We start from the raw sequence: 16339 nt of genomic DNA on the forward strand, positions 1-16339 counted from the left end.
CAGTGCTAAAGTCAACGCAGTGGTTGACTGTGGTTACATCAGAGGACGTGGTTCAGTCACAGGCATCATTATTCAGGCAGCGCAGTAGATTGAGCAACACTGGAATATTGATGAGTTCTTTTCACTCATGCCCTGGGTCTAGCTCTCTCTCTCATACGCATATCCAGTATACATGTCTCATATGGCTAAGAAGACCTGTGGGATTAGTACACCAACTAACCCCTTAGAGACACAACAAGTCTATTTTGATGACATCCAATCCGGCCTAAACTGTACTCTGAAAGTGTACAAGTGTAAGTAAGTATATACCGGCGGCGGTAAAGCAAAACAGGGAACCATTTAGTTTTAAACCCTATACTTGGTTGATCAGGGTCCCCACAGGGTCGATATTAGGCCCCATTCTTTTTCCCCCTCTACATGAAATATCTTAGCCGAAAATATCCAATCTAATGTGTTGCGAGAGCTTGTAGATTCACCAAATATCCTTCCCAGACTAGGGATGCTAGCCGTTCTTGTGGTTAAAGGTCTCAATATGTACACGACAAATTCAAGTACACAAATAGATTAATTTATTGATGTTTTCAATTATGATTTTAAAAGATGCATCATTATCAGTCCTCATTTTAAATACGATGGTGGTTATTTTCAGAATACTGTTGCAACAGCTCTGACATCCTGAATGTTGACCTTATATGCTCAACTGCTACTGAAGATAAGAAGGGACACCTAGGACAGGAAACGCGAGAAATTACTGTGTGTGTGTGTGTGTGTGTGTGTGTGTGTGTGTGTGTGTGTGTGTGTGTGTGTGTGTGTGTGTGTGTGTGTGTGTGTGTGTGTGTGTGTGTGTGCGTGCGTGCGTGCGTGCGTGCGTGCGTGTGTTTCCTATTTTTAAATGCTTACCACACTCCCATATATTGTCTAAGTGGAAACCTCATACTGTATGTCCACTGTATGTTACTTTTAAGTAGAAGATCTATAAGCTCAGACCTTGTGCCACTGCAGCATACTGTAGATACAGGGTGAAGGGACTTAATGCAGAACACTATTATAACTTCTATAGTCCTCTCCCCATAGATGCACAATATTGCACTGAAAAGCTTTGAAAAATAAAAAGAACTGACAAAACTCTGTTGAAAAGACTGCCACCATTTCATCTCCTGTCAAAGTTTGCAGAGAAAAAGGATGCTGAAAATAAATAAATAAACAATAAGCATTTTGTTCTTCCTTTCCTTTCATCCCACTCAGTGTCTAATAGATAAGAAGAGCTGATAAGAAGAGCTGCAAGTAAAAGTTGAGAAAGTTTAGCAAAGAAAGAAAAGAAAATCTATGACCTTTGATGGAGAATGCTCTTTTGAATCTCGGGAATAAGGGGAAGAGGGCATAGAACACCCTTTCCGTCACCTATGAAGGGAAACCAAAAGGGGAGAAGGAATATTATTATTATTATTAGGACAGTACTTTTCAACCTATCTTCGTATAATTGGTCCTCACTAATGATCAGTGTCTCATAGGAGGGGAATCCAAGCTAATAGTCAAACCAAACTCAGCTTATTCTATGCAACGGTAGTCTTTTGACTCTGTTCTATACGGCAGTGAATGCTGTACCCTGAAGCCAACCCGGCATATGTCTTTAGATGGGTGCTACACCAGAATGATGCGTGCAGTACTTAACATCAGCAAGTACACATGTTACCAACAAGAATCTGTATGATGGAATGCCAAGGGTGAGCCAGAAAATAGCAGCCAGGAGAATGAGACTAGCAGGACACTGCCAACGACACCAAGAGCTGCCAGCCAGCAAACTAGTGGTGTGGGAACCAATACACGGACACCGGTCACGAGGACATGATATTACCATGAGTACATCCACATTAATGTGGATGTAATAGCATGAATTGTGGCTGTGTTTCATTTCAGTCAGTCACACAACCATCTGAAGGGATTGTGGACACTGATGATTTTGCGCCGGCCTTCGACGAGAGGCTGCTACAATCAAGCCAGCAAGGAAAGCCAAAATACACGACTGGCATATCCTGCACAACACTACAGTGGAAATAGAGCCTCCAAACAGACTCAAGTCCCGCTACCCCTACAACAAGGCGGCACAAGAGATGTTACGTTCCATCCCGGAGGATTTATCCACCAGTGCATGGCTGGCGGCATCTTGGAAGCAGGAGTGGGAGTCTGCTGGGCCCTCCCGTATGCACCACTACATCTGTGACCCGGGTGATGTCGTTGAGGGAGAAGACCTATACATGGCCTTCATAGACCTCACCAAAGCTTTTGACTCAGTGAAAGGCTCCATCAGGAGGCACATGGTTATCAAAAGACAACAGATATCCATCGCTGATCCCGGTAGTTAACTTAATAGTGGAGTCCAGATCCCTTTATTTCTGTGACGGGGGAATCAGCAAGTAAAAAATCACAACGTGTGAAGTGAGGGGCGCTAACATATTAAAGTGTATCTCATGTTGATTAGGTGATGTAATGGTGATGTAAAACAAACGGTGCCAACACAAACATTAAATGCCATTAACAATAAAGAGACAATATGACGTAAACGACACATTATGACGTAAATTTTCCCTTCATTGTCAATGCATTTACAAAACAAACTTAGAACTAAAGACAAACATTAAACCTGTGTATAGGAGGGGCTAGCGCCCCTCAAAAATCACACCAGTGTGAAGTGAGGGGCACTCTTATCATCGTACATCATCATGACGTAACATGTCTATTTGCTCAGACTTGGGAATTTAATGTTTGTGTAAGACGAAAATCAACTCTAATAGCTAACGAGTTTGTTTGAAGGTGGGTCACACTGGAAGACCATCACTGTCAAAACGTATACAGTCACAACATTGAAAGACCATGAATATTTCAGGGCCAGTCATCTCCTGCATGCATCATCTGCATCTCCGCCATGGCTGTGACCCATTGGCAGGAACCTGTGGTGAAGCAACATCACTAGAATACACAGGGGAAAGACCAGGAGAACAGCATAACAGTCCCCGGATCTACAAATGTGATGACTTTTCGATGCCTTTCCTGCTGGCCTCTGAATTCCTTTTTTGTTATTTGTACTTTTACTTAGATATGTAATATGTTCGAGCTGCGACCTGGAGTTTCTCAGTACAGCATAGTAGCCTACAAATCTTCCTTTATATTGTGTTTTTTTAAAGTCCACTAGCGGTACGCCACAAATCATATTGCCAATACGTTTCGAGCTGAAGGGACAGGGGTCATAAAATATCTGTGGCCAATTTAGCTTTCCTTGTTGGGCAATATTACCCAAAAGACTCAGATAGTTACTCACACAAGCCATTAAATGTGTGAAACTAATGACTTATATGAGCTTTCATTTTGAAAAAGAGCTGTTCAATTGTTATGCCCTTTGGTACACATAATTGTGAACAAATGCGGTCTGACACAGACAGACCGCAAAAAGTAAAAAAAAAAAAAAAGAAAAAAAGAATAATCTAGAGAACATAAACCATAATAGCACCAAATCATTGACAAACCTATACACTTAATCCTTGGCTAAAATAAAAAATGCTTTTACACTGGATATCACCATATTACTCTTGATCTTGGTTTTCCATCAGTTCCTTTCTTATGGGCAGCTGTATTTTAAGTGGGTCTGGTAATCAGAAGGTCACCAGTTTGCATCCTGGCCCCAGTCTCTGTGGCAAAGTGTCCCTATTCGCTACCCCTAAGATGCTCCTCCCTGAGCCCTTATCATAACCATCTGAGCAGCCATTAGATTGGTGAAGAGGAAACTTAATTCCCCCTGGAGGAACAAAGGCCTCCCATGATTCTCTGATCAATTCAGCGGAGGAGCAACATTGCTGATAACATACACTACTATATGCTTGCCAGCATGTGATGACGTTAACTTGATATCATTTCCACATGATGGAGTATATTCCTGCTCATGTAGCCTACAACTACTGCACTGGCTTGTCCAAGGTTACGCCTTATTAATATGCTATTGGGCAGTATATCACAGGGGCAAAAGTTCATATCAGGTTTCAACCTTGGGATGTGTTGTACGCTGTGTTGTATGTTACTGATACCTGATGTTGCAAGCCTCCGGAAATTTGTTGCAGGATGTTGGAAATAAGAATCCCATCAATGGTGAAGTGCAGATAGTTACCGCGTTGAGATGAAATCAAGCTGCATCGGTCAGATATGAAAGGCTGGACAGTAATTGCTGCAGATTGGTCATTGGGGTATCTGACCTTACAGACACTGAAGCGCATCAGTGTAGCCTATAGAAGGGAAACAATTGGAGGAAAGAAAGAGGGACAAAATAAATGTTTTGCCGCACACACACACCTATGAGACATCTGTTATGCATGCTAACGTGAAACGGAGCAAATGGTTTTCATTACAGTCTAATTGTAGTGCTGCTTTTGCTAAGATCACATCCTGGCTAAAGCGCTCTTTGATGATAATGGATATCTTATTGAAACAATTAATCTTTATGTGTAGAAACACATAAAGCTCCACAGTCTGGAGTCATACCTGAAATTCAAAAGTCCTTGAAGCATTGATAGTGTTTCAGGCAGGTTCTTTTGTTCACTTTCAAGTTGTTTTTTCTGTCAGTGATGTGGCATAATATATAGGATTACACTTTTAAATCATATGTGTTGTATTGTCAGTTACATTGCATTTAACTTTTTACTCTTACACTGCCATATTGGTACTGCAATACTCATCTTATTTGTGATCAGAGTAAACAATTTCCTTAAAAAGCTACTCTCTATTTTGAATGTTTATAGTTTGTGGACTTGATTCCGTGCTACTATGACCAAGCTAAACATATGAGATCACTTGCAGCTACTGTAATATTTACTTCATGGAAAACAAGGTCAAGATACTGGTTTTCTGTGCTTATCATGATTGGTATCTCCAGGAAGGAGAGAGTGAGAGAGAGAGAGAGAGAGAGAGAGAGAGAGAGAGAGAGAGAGAGAAAGTTGGGTGAGTCAGAGTGATCATTTTCTCCAAGGGATGAGTGATTTTCTTGTTATCTACTAATCTTCAATTACTCAATATCCAGAACAATTTTGGCCCCAATCAAGGGATCCAGTGGAGCAGAGTTAAGAGTTAAGGAGGAACAGATGAGAGCCTTCGGGGCACATGTTGGTAACCCCTCAGTGTGTGTGTGTGTGTGTGTGTGTGTGTGTGTGTGTGTGTGTGTGTGTGTGTGTGTGTGTGTGTGTGTGTGTGTTTGTGTGCGTGCGTGCGTGCGTGCGTGCGTGCGTGCGTGCGTGTGTGTGTGTGTGTGTGTGTGTGTGTGTGTGTGTGTGTGTGTGTGTGTGTGTCTGTCTGTGCATGCGGTGTGTGCGTGTCCACTTGGGAGGCTCACACTACCTGCTCCAGGAGACATCTATAGGAGTATGTTCCCTGTCTCATTTATCAATATTATTCCCCACTGTCAGATGTTTACTGTCACAGTCCCTGCCTGGAGTAATAACAAAAAAATCTGACATGTATGGCATACATTTTAAAACTGATAAAAAAACCGATTTAAAAATAAACAAATAAAAGTGCTGACTGCTGATAGTAGGCCTATTGGGAGAGTATTCTTTCTCTTTTGTCTAGAGAGCCTAGAGGTGAAGAAAATACTAAAAGGACACATCATTGAAACTCTAATGGTTTATAATGAAAACCTCTCCTAATGAAATAGAAGAGTTTAAAGAATTGGAATCTGTAAATAGAATTATAGCGTATGGGCCACTTGTGTTGAGAATGAGTATACAAACAGCGGAGAGCTTTTAAATTGATAAAGTACCTAATGTCACATGAATGTAATTTGACCAAAAAAGAACATGGCACACCCGCAGAATTCCCAACATGTTTGCATAATACCAATTGGAGAGAGGCAGGAAGTTAATGTAGGCAGTGGTGGACAAAATTAGTAGCCTGGCTAATAAGCCAGACCGAATCAGCCGTTGGCAAAAAGATAATTGCAGTGTGATTTGAGTCTGGCTTATTAGCCAGGCTACAAAATGAGGCCCTACTCAACCCTATACCCCTAATATTAGGCAAGGCAACTACATGTTGCTCTGTCAAATGTACATAATTGAATTAAACTACTGGAATATGTGCTTTGAAAATTATACAAGTATTATTCAATGTGCTGTTAAAGATTTTCCAGAACCTTTCAAAATATGTGAATTGCATAAATAGCAGATCTACAAGTGCACAATACTTTGTGATGCCACACATTTGTGCAGATCTGCTATTTTCACTAGATCTCGCTATTTGAAATGGGGCTGTGTTAATTCGTATTTTTTTCCTGTCTTAAAAATGTAGTGGAGACAATATAGTAGCCTACAATATTTGTCCTTGAAATTTAATGGAGTGAAAAGTGTAAATAATGCAAATACATAAGCAAAGCATTTTTTCCCTTTCCTATTTCTCAAAATGTCCAGGTAGCCTATTCTGAACAGGAAAGATTGCAAAGTCGCAAACTGATGTATATGACAGCCAGGCTTAAGGTTGTCTGCCAATAATGTAGTTTAGACGTTATCTCCTCTCAATAAAATGTCTTGAATTCATCCCAGGCAGCTAAATTGACTTAATGGGCTGGCCAAGACTGCTCTCGTGTGGTGCATTTGGGCAATTGCAAAAAACATGCCACCGTGTATAATCTTTAAAGTAAAATGAAGTGGGTTGAAGAAAAACTAGTAGCGATCATTTAGATTGTCAATCCAGTACAGTATTTACCATATTTAGTTGTTTACACAGACTCATGTCATGATTCATATCCTTCATCGATTTGTTCTATGATGATCACATTTATGACGTAGTAACTTCCACATTTTCTGACTTTGCTTTCGCTTCTGTATTCTGCGATATGATTGGTTGAACATTCAGCCAGACAGCCACAATGTGCTCTCACCCCTCCTGTCTCTGCTTTATGTCATGTGTTCATTGAGTTGCACAATAGTTTCTGTTGAAAGAAGGGCCTCGTAGACTAGTTGACTAACTTGACTGACTGAGCTAAAAGTTGCACTGGTTACTTCGTCGGTTCACGGCAGGACATAACAGAGAAACATCGCCCACACCAGAGGTCAGTCCCACAGTCCCACTATATGGGCTACGCGTTTTTCTTCTGTTCTAACCCAAAATGTCAATTGATAGCGTTATGTTTTTGTTAGAGGCGAGAGGCTAACCAACACCGATGCCTGCAGGACAGACCATCTACACACAACATTTTTATTTGATTTCGATAGTTTAAAAAAAGCGTGCATGTTTTGTCAGTTTGGTTCAGGAATGAGGGGTTTCAGTGACGTTTGCTAACCCCATTGTTGTGGGGTCAAATTCATGATGAATCCAACATTGGATTAGGCTAGCCCAATTTGGGCTAGGATTAGGCTAGCCTACTGTAGATTGAAAGCATGGTAGAGTAAATAAGAGAAGCCACGTTTATAATTCTAATCTAATTAATTCCATTTGGACTGAATTCTCTCCCACATAGCCACATCTCTCCAACAAATAGGGTGACAGCTGGGTCCCATGTAATTAATCAAATTCTTCCTTCCCTCCCTCATGGCTCCATTCCTTCTATCCATGGCATAACGTAGCCGCAATTTTCAACTCTAGATTTTTTTACAATGGGCTGATTGTAAAAAAACCTAGAGTTGCAAATTGCGGCTAGGCATAACGTTTGTATTTGTAACTTAATGAAATTACACCTCTACAAACCACGTTGACTGTGAGTTTAAGATAGTTCTGTCCATAGCCCTAATGCCCTTTGCTAAGGCATTATAGAGCTATGGATCAGAGCTCAACTTTAGCCTACCTGTGAGACAGCCAACTGAGCCAAGTGTTAGTAGTTTCATCAGAGGTCACAGTGCAGTGTTGAACCATTTCATAGATGGCTTCATAGACATAGAGTCATAGACTATCAGTGTTGTGTGAATTAATGTTTGTTTTTCTTCTTCTTCTTTTCTTTTCTTTTTTTTAAAGGCCACTGTGATAGGAACCCACCAGATAACCTTTTGGGCTCCTTTTTTATTAGTATACTTTCTCACAGTCACAACACAATGTGTAGGACATTTTCTGTACATTATAGCCTTCCATATCATATAACTGTAAGATAGCTAGCTATGTATCTAAGGTTTTATCGTGCACTTGTTTATCAGGGAGCTAAATCTCAGACTTTGCTCCAGGACTGTAATGATGGAAGGGATGTTTTCACACATTGCCTCTGACCAAACCCCAACTTCCTTAACAAATACCTTCTATTGCAATTTTTGCAATCACTTGGAGAGTCGAAACCTGATTGCGTCAAACACCAGGCGTCACACTGCCAAGATGGTTTGCTGACCAGACTATAATTGGGCAATTTCATGTCTTTGCTGTACCATCTGGAATTCTAAATTAAAACTGATCAAAATGATTAGCTATTTAAAAAGTCCATAGTTGTTATTGATTGCAACGTTGCAACAAGGATGTAGTGTAGTTAATTTGAAAGTGAAGGAATGAATCAGTGATTGGACAGCATCAACAAGGGACAACAACAACAAGTGGCCTATCTCTAGCCACTACCACAGGTTATCACGTGTCCTCAGGCCAGCAGGGATGGCAAAATTCCCCCTCAACTGTCACACTTTGGCTGTTAGGAAGGCTACGTGCAGCCTATGCTTTCTTGGCATGCAGAACAGAGAGCATATTCTCTTTAGAAGTAACAACTGGTGACAGCTGGTAGGCCACGCTCGCCGTACTCCGTGTCTCTGACAGTGTAATCACACAGCATGTGCCTTCTTGACCTTGTACATCAGGTCACAGATGTAAACATAATTGAATTTGGGTTGTGATGGCTGTGAATGGGGCGGGGGCGGGTGGTAAAGCTGCCATAAATATGATGCCATTGCCATACACAAGTGGTGAGATGGTAAAAGGGAAGATAATAAATGCAAAGACTACGTGGTCAAGGATTGATGAAGGTTCACTGTCCCATCCCCCACTAGGGTTGTGATCCTTTAGTTTAGGATTTTATTGATTATTCCGGACTGGTTCCCTATCGATTCCCTCTAGTCTAAGCGGTCTGTTTCCTTTAACGGTTCCACATGGCCCCTTACAGGTCTTTAACTCTACGGGTCCATTTGGTTCCATCATCCATCTCCACAGTGCACACTCTTCCATTTGTACACTCTCATGAGAGTTATGGTGGTCCTTGAAATTAAAAAGTTTGAGAACCACTGGTATTGTACCGTGAAGTCCACATACAGCTCTGACAGTGTGACCGACTGACCGTTTCCAAATGTGATGGAACCATTTCTGGTTCCTCGCTTCTCTGTGTTACTGCTGGTAGAGGCCTTATGAGTGAGCGCCTGAGGCAGGGGCAATGTTATGTTTATTATACGCAAAACATCGAATAAAGCCCAAGTGGGGAAAAACACTTCACAGCAGCTGTCCGGAAAGTTATCTGGTATGCAGGCTTTTCTGTTTTCAGACAACATTTATACAGCAGCAGGCTTTCAATTTCCACCAATAAATCATACATTCTTCCCCACCATTGAAGCTAAGATGCCACACTGTTTCAATCAAAATCAAGTTGTAGAACATTTTGTTTGAGGAATAAAAACAAACCATGAGAAAGAAAACTCCATATCACAGTATATTTCTGTCTTGCTGTGTTGTTTTATCACACTTGCATCATACTGTCTGATAAATTAAGTGAACCTAGTTGAGTTGCCATGCCATCTATATTAAACAAAATCACACCCGTGTGAACTGTGAAGTGATCATACATCATGTCATTCCGGACTTTTCCGGCCAATCAGAATTTGCATCCTCACCCTCGTCTTCAATGTTTGTGTTACGCAATGTGTTTGTTCACACAAACACTCAAAACTGGCCACTCATTGTCAATGGCATTTATTGTTTATGTTGGGACAAACGCTTAAAGCTGGCCATTCATTATCAATGGCATTTAATGTTTGTGTTGGGACAAACACTCAAAACTGGCCATTCATTGTCAATGGCATTTAATGTTTGTTAGAACAATGTTTGTTTACAATACACAAACCCTCAAAGCTGGACATAGGAGGGGCTAGAGCCCCTCGACAATACACAAACTCATTAAAGCATGAATCTCATAGCAGATGGCCCGTAGCACTTACCCCAGCCCTTCAATGGCACTTTTGTAGACTTAATTAGATAGCATTTTAGACTGACTAATAGCATGCGATGTAAACAGCACTAGAATGAATACCAGAATGAATACCAGTACGGTTTGCAAAAAGGTACAGTTGTAATGCTAAAAGGATAACACAAAAACAGCGTAGGGCTTGTTTCCATTGTGGTCCTATGTATTCAATTCACCAAGACTAAAGACAATTCCGTATAAGAAATCATCAATACAATTTTTCCCCCGTATTATTTGGATTGAAGGCAACAGTCACAATGGAAGACGGTGAGAAGACCAGTGGAGAGCCAGCTACACAGACACCTAATGGAGTTGGAGACCAACAGGTGAGTGCTGTTCCTTGACCACTTTCAACCTGGCTCCCTATTTTCCCTGTTTTTGTGAACATAGCCAATCCAAGAGCCCAGTAGCATCATAACGCATTGTGAGCTTGTAGATTTGCCACGCAACACCATTGCACAATGAAGTATTGTATAAAAACAGGGTAGTGGTTAAGCCTCTTAGAAAACTTTGGCATATTACAAGATAATCATTTGACCTTCAGAATCTCAAATGGCTCACGTGTTAGTGGGTGGAATTTCTCATTAGCTGACATAGAATACTGAAAAGCTATTATGTGAAAGCAGCAGCTCACACAGAATACTGAAAAGCTATTCTGCATAAGCTATTGTGTGCAAGCAGAATGTCATACCCGTTACTGAGACTGGCTTTGTGTTGGCCTTTTCTTCATGTGGCCCTTGACCAGTAGTCTCGAAGATCTCCAAATCTTTACTGTATGTCTTGTTGTTAACTGTAGTGTTGAACTCTTCCCAGAATGTTGTGTCCAGGGTGGGGAACCTGCCTTTTGTAAGTTCAGCGTGTGGAGTGGTGTCCACCGCCTACAGCAGCACCAAGGACAGCATGCCCTTGCTGAAGGGGGTGATGGATGCTGCGGAGAGTGGGGTTCGGACCCTGGGAGCAGCTGCCACCACAGGGTCAAAGCCCCTTTTGGATATGCTGGAGCCACAGAGTAGGTTCAAATTAAAGTGGTTACAGTAGATTATTTCCATACACGGTCTCAGCATAAAATAGTGTGAGGTGACATTCTTCAAGAGTCTTTTCCCCTACTCTACACCGAATCTCTTCATCGAAAATGTAGATACATTTTACCGCACCAAAACATGGGGGGGACAGTCTATGTGAGCTTGCTACAGTAATTCTGCCGTTTTTGAAATATTTGGAGACTGGTTTAATGGTGTCTGTCTGTGTGTGTGTGTGTGTGTGTGTGTGTGTGTGTGTGTGTGTGTGTGTGTGTGTGTGTGTGTGTGTGTGTGTGTGTGTGTGTGTGTGTGTGTGTGTGTGTGTGTGTGTGTGTGTGTGTGTGTGTGTGTGTGTGTGTGTGTGTGTGTGTGTGTGTGTGTGTGTGTGTGTGTGTGTGTGTGTGTGTGTGTGCACGTGTGCACGTGCGTCTCTGTTGCTATTTAATTGTAGTTTCTGCTGTGAATGACTATGCCATGATGGGAATGAGTAAGATGGAGGAGAATTTGCCCATCCTTCAACAGCCAGCTGACAAGGTTAGACAGAATGCCATATATTCCAGTTCTACACCACACAAGCAGACATCTTGAAACTTACAGTATAACAATACGACTACATCAGTGCTTGTGATATAATGAACTGCATGTAACCTTAATAATAAACAAAATGTAATGGAAGGTGATAAGAGAATTAATGTAATCTTCTCAGAAAAGGGGCCGTATCAAATATGAATGAATATCATAAACGAAGCAGAGCCACTCCCTGACAGAAAAACCTGGGTGATTTGTTTTATTTTTCAAACAGTCCTTATATGAGGTGATCTAAGATTAGATTCCCTTGTGGGGATTTCAACACAATTTATATGAAATGACCTAAGATTCCCCTGTGGGGATTTCAACCATAGACTGTAGATCCGTTTGGGCCCAGCTGAAACATTGGCTGGCCCAGACAACGAGGCGGGACTTCCCCCCCCTTCTTCTTCGTTGGTTTTTATTTTGACTCGAGTGGGTGGGGGATCCCGTTCATAGACTGTAACGGTAGCCACGCCCCTCAGAACATACGCGACTTTATGGTAATTTTTTTAATAAATGGGACCATCATTTTCCAAAAAGAATATTATGACATTAGAAATGAGACTTTAAACTAGTGACTGGAAGCAGAAAGTATTCATGTTTATTAAGGTAATACAGTCTAGGTGAAGTTGGGCCCAAATACATGGATCTCTATGGAGCTATGGGGTTTTTGAGCCCAATGACAGCGCCACAACAGGCCATTATTATATGAATTTTCAGGAAATCCCGATTTCCTTAGTGGCTTCACAAAATATCTGTCTGACTGCCCCCCTGATTTCAACACAACTAATAACCCCACGAACCATGGGAATAGCGCCATCTAGCGGCAGTGATGTCAGGACTTCAGTGGTCTATTGTGAATACTAATGGTTTGTGAAATATATATATTTTTGTGTCCTGAATTGATAGAGCAATTGTGTATTAATTTCCTATGTCGGGACACCTCTATGTGTACTATTTAATTTTCACTTGCATAAAGGAGAACATTAATACGGTTTGTTCTTTGCATTAGTTTACAATCTCATTTGTTAGTGGTCACATTGGTTCCAATAAACTTCTTATCACAGTTGTAAATGCTGAAGTCCACTTACTCTGTTCAAGTGTTATTATTATTTAGGTTTATCATCTTATCTCTCAGGTAGTGTCAGATACAGTGGACAAGGTGTACCAGTCTGTGACGGGAGCCAAGGATGCTGTGACTGGAGCTGCGTTTGGAGCGTGGATGGGTGGCATGGGGATGACCTGGGCAGCGGTCAGCGGAGGCATCAATTCCATCCTGGGGAGCCGAGTGGGCCAGATGGTCGCAAGTGGGGTTGGCATGGCTCTCAGTCGGTCCGAGGATTGGGTCGACCAGAACCTGCCACTTACTGAAAGAGAGCTGGGTCAGTAACTAGCTGCTAAACTTACTGTGTAGAGAAGTGGTTCCCCAAACACTGAGTCGGAACCCATTTAGTTTTAAATTATTACTTGTTTTTTAATTCGAAGGGGGGAAAAACTTTAGAAGAAGTAGTGAAAATAGCAGATTGCTGCTGCGTTGTGAGCTTGTAGATCAGCTATTTTCACTAGTTTGGGTCCTTGGAAGACAATAGAGTTCTCTTGTGTCTCGAGCTTTGCTACACTGAATACATTACCAGTTGATGATTAGTCACACCAGCAGTGCTGCACTGTTGAGTGATATATTTCAGCAATTTGAATAATTAGCCATCTGAACGTCAAAAATGCTTTTTAAGTGATTCTGTGTTTGCCTTACACTGCGAAGAACAAATTGAATATGACATGACTATGTGTTATATTTCCTAATTACATAGGCCGTTCCAGATGATGTGGTAAGGGAGTAGTGATCCAGATGTGGTACAGTGACTCGATTTGAACAAATGAATGGCTCAGGCTATTCATAGCTGAGAAAGACTGGCCATTTTGATGAACACCCCAACTGTTAACTTGGCCCATAAACCTACAAAGATCTCCAGCACTCACAGCTTTGACACCTGCTACTGATGATGTCATGTTACCATGTAGACCTGCTGAACTGTACTTCATGTTCACTTTGAAATCTGTGACCTACAAACGGATTAGAGTTCTCAAATTCTGCCCAAACCCAATCCTACCCGGCTGGGCCCAAAATGTATGCTAATTAGTCAGGCTGAGCCTCGGAAAACACACACACACACACACACACACACACACACACACACACACTGTCAACTGCCCTGAGCAGGCCAGCTGAAAATCGTCGAAAGTGGACGTTTTCAAGATGTTTTGGCCATTATCTCTGGAACGGCAGGTCATGCTCAGTTCAAAGCTTGTTGACACCTTTTTGCGTTTTTCAGTTTTTCGGGCCTAAAAGTATGGTAATTGTCCGGGCTGGGCTGAGCCTCGGGCCGACCCAGTAGGGCACAGTTAGGGCCGGGCCTTGAGAACTCTAAAACAGATTGTGAATGTATATTTGCAGGAACAGAAACTGTTGAGATTATCGGTCGTTCTCTCTGTTTCAGCTGCTGTTGCTGAGTCTGTCACTAGTGAGGTGGTGACTACCCCACCTTCCAGCCCTGGCTATTTTGTCCGTTTGGGAAAGCTCTCTGCCAAGGTACAGGAGCGAGCCCGTGAGCAGTCCATGGTCAGGGCCCGGCATGCCAGGGATACCTCCTATTCTGCCATATCTCAGATTACAAGTACTCTGGACCTACTGGAGAGTGCCCGCACCTCTCTGGGTACTGCCAGTAACCAGATAGGAGGAGCCCCCGAACAGCTGCTCCAGCTCTGGACAGAATGGAAGAAGAAGCAGCCTGGAGATGGACAGGTGGAGGCGGAGGTGGATGGTGCTAAAGATGAGAAGGAGGTGAGGTCAGGAGTCAGGACTGTAGTCTATGAAATAGATTAAAATTATTTTTTGATTCCCAATGATATAAAGTTTGTACTTTATAGCATGCGACGGGAGCATGAGCATTGTCTTTTAAGGGAAGAAGACCAAAACCAGGCCAACTTCATTAAATGATGATCAGTTATCCCTTCAGATGCATCACTATGTCAAGTTGCTTCATGAATCATCTGCCTACAGCAACTGGAATGGAGAGCCCTCTCCATGGTACACAGTCTGAGTGACCAGATCCGGGCAGCATGCTCTGGCGTGGTGTCCAGCGCCCAGGGTCTGCCAGCAGCGGTCCAGGACCAGCTGGCTACTGCACGCCGGTCGGCCGAAGAACTGCACTCATCCCTGGGGAACACCAGTACCATCACACCCCTCCTCCTGGAGCAGAGCCGTCGACACCTAACACAGGTACTAATTACATTCAGTTCAAAGCTGGAAATGTTTTTCTACACTTTTGTTGTGCTGTTGGAATCATTTAAGCACTTAACACTGTACAGTGAGTTAATACGTGCTTTACCTTTTCATTAGTAAACGGATCATCACCCAAGAGAGCCACTGTTCAGTGAAAACAGGAAATTTATTATAAACAAATCCATTCCCAAGAGAATCTGCTCATTTGCATGTATTTCTGAATCTAGGGCAGTTTCTATTTCCACTCATTTAGCAACTCAATGTTTGTGACACCTCCTGCATGACTAAGTGAAGTTCAATTTAGGTATGCAAGTTGCAATGGTGATGAGGATTTAGAATGATATTGGGTTTAAACATATCTTACTGCTTTCAGGTACAACAGTCCCTGGATGGCGTCATGGAGTACCTGCTCAACAACACCCCGCTCAACTGGCTGGTGGGTCCATTCGCCCCAATGCTCGCTGAGAAAGAAGTGGTGGAGCAGGCAGGTGTGAAGACAGACCCACCAAAATAAACCTGTTCTGTATCTTCATGGTTCGATGTGACAACTGGGCTGATCACTTTAAAAATTGCCATTGCATTGTGCTGCTTTTATGACTTGAGATTGTGTTGATAAGTTTGCATTTGTGTGGCTTATATCTCAATAATGCACAAGCAACTGGTATGCACTAAATAAAATATATTATAGAGTACTTTATAAATGCATATTTACAATTGTGGACTAAGACTTTAAAGATATATATTTTGAACACATTGCCATTTGAATATAAAACGTGTGTGTAAATCCTAAACCCTCTAAAGAGGTAAAATCATTTATTCTGAGGACCTGTATCTTTGGACCTGCTGGGGAAAATATGCCTTGTGTAATCTTATCCTAGAATTACTGTAAATGGGACCAAAACCATCTTTGAAAGAATTGTTTTTATGGCAAAAAAAATGTAATTACAAAGCTAATGCAAACATACTTTATCTATAGGCCTACGTGGATTCATCCCCATCTCTCTTTCTCTCACTCACTCTCTCACACACACACACACACACACACACACACACACACATCAGACAGACTGTGCCAAATATATCTTTCCAAGTTGACATGTATACACAGCATTTCATTTTTTGTTTACATTGTAATACTTCATTTGTGGATTATTATGTTTGCACTTAACTTTGTTGGTGGAAATGGCAGACTCGTTATAATAAAGCATTAATAACAACAATGACCTGTCATGTCAGTGAAATTGGGACTGCATAGCATCTCAGTGCGTCTGTGTGATGTGTGTAATGGATGATGGGGTCCAGTCA

The 16339-nt window shown here is 41.9% G+C and overlaps 1 protein-coding gene across 1 annotated transcript; it reads left to right on the forward strand.

Moving 5' to 3' along the window:
- Positions 1–6918: 6918 nt before the first annotated feature.
- On the forward strand, positions 6919–16254 carry plin3 (perilipin 3). The gene is made up of 8 exons (XM_080769411.1): positions 6919–7081; positions 10411–10491; positions 10979–11174; positions 11636–11718; positions 12893–13136; positions 14250–14593; positions 14813–15031; positions 15408–16254. Exons 2-8 carry the CDS (start codon positions 10423–10425, stop codon positions 15546–15548), a joined length of 1296 nt encoding a protein of 431 aa, XP_080625537.1. The 5' UTR covers positions 6919–7081; positions 10411–10422; the 3' UTR covers positions 15549–16254.
- The last annotated feature ends 85 nt before the right edge of the window (positions 16255–16339 follow it).

The sequence above is a fragment of the Protomyctophum bolini genome, assembly GCF_963924005.1.
Source record: "Protomyctophum bolini genome assembly, chromosome: 8".
NCBI lineage: Eukaryota > Metazoa > Chordata > Actinopteri > Myctophiformes > Myctophidae > Protomyctophum > Protomyctophum bolini.

What these genes read in the sequence shown, in the direction of transcription:
- plin3 (XM_080769411.1), top strand. Translation starts at nt 10,423, where the DNA reads ATGGAAGACGGTGAGAAGACCAGTGGAGAGCCAGCTACACAGACACCT. An exon ending in ATGGAGTTGGAGACCAACAG is followed by an intron (nt 10,492 to 10,978) that starts GTGAGTGCTGTT and finishes AACTCTTCCCAG; the next exon opens with AATGTTGTGTCCAGGGTGGG. An exon ending in GTGCTAAAGATGAGAAGGAG is followed by an intron (nt 14,594 to 14,812) that starts GTGAGGTCAGGA and finishes ATCTGCCTACAG; the next exon opens with CAACTGGAATGGAGAGCCCT.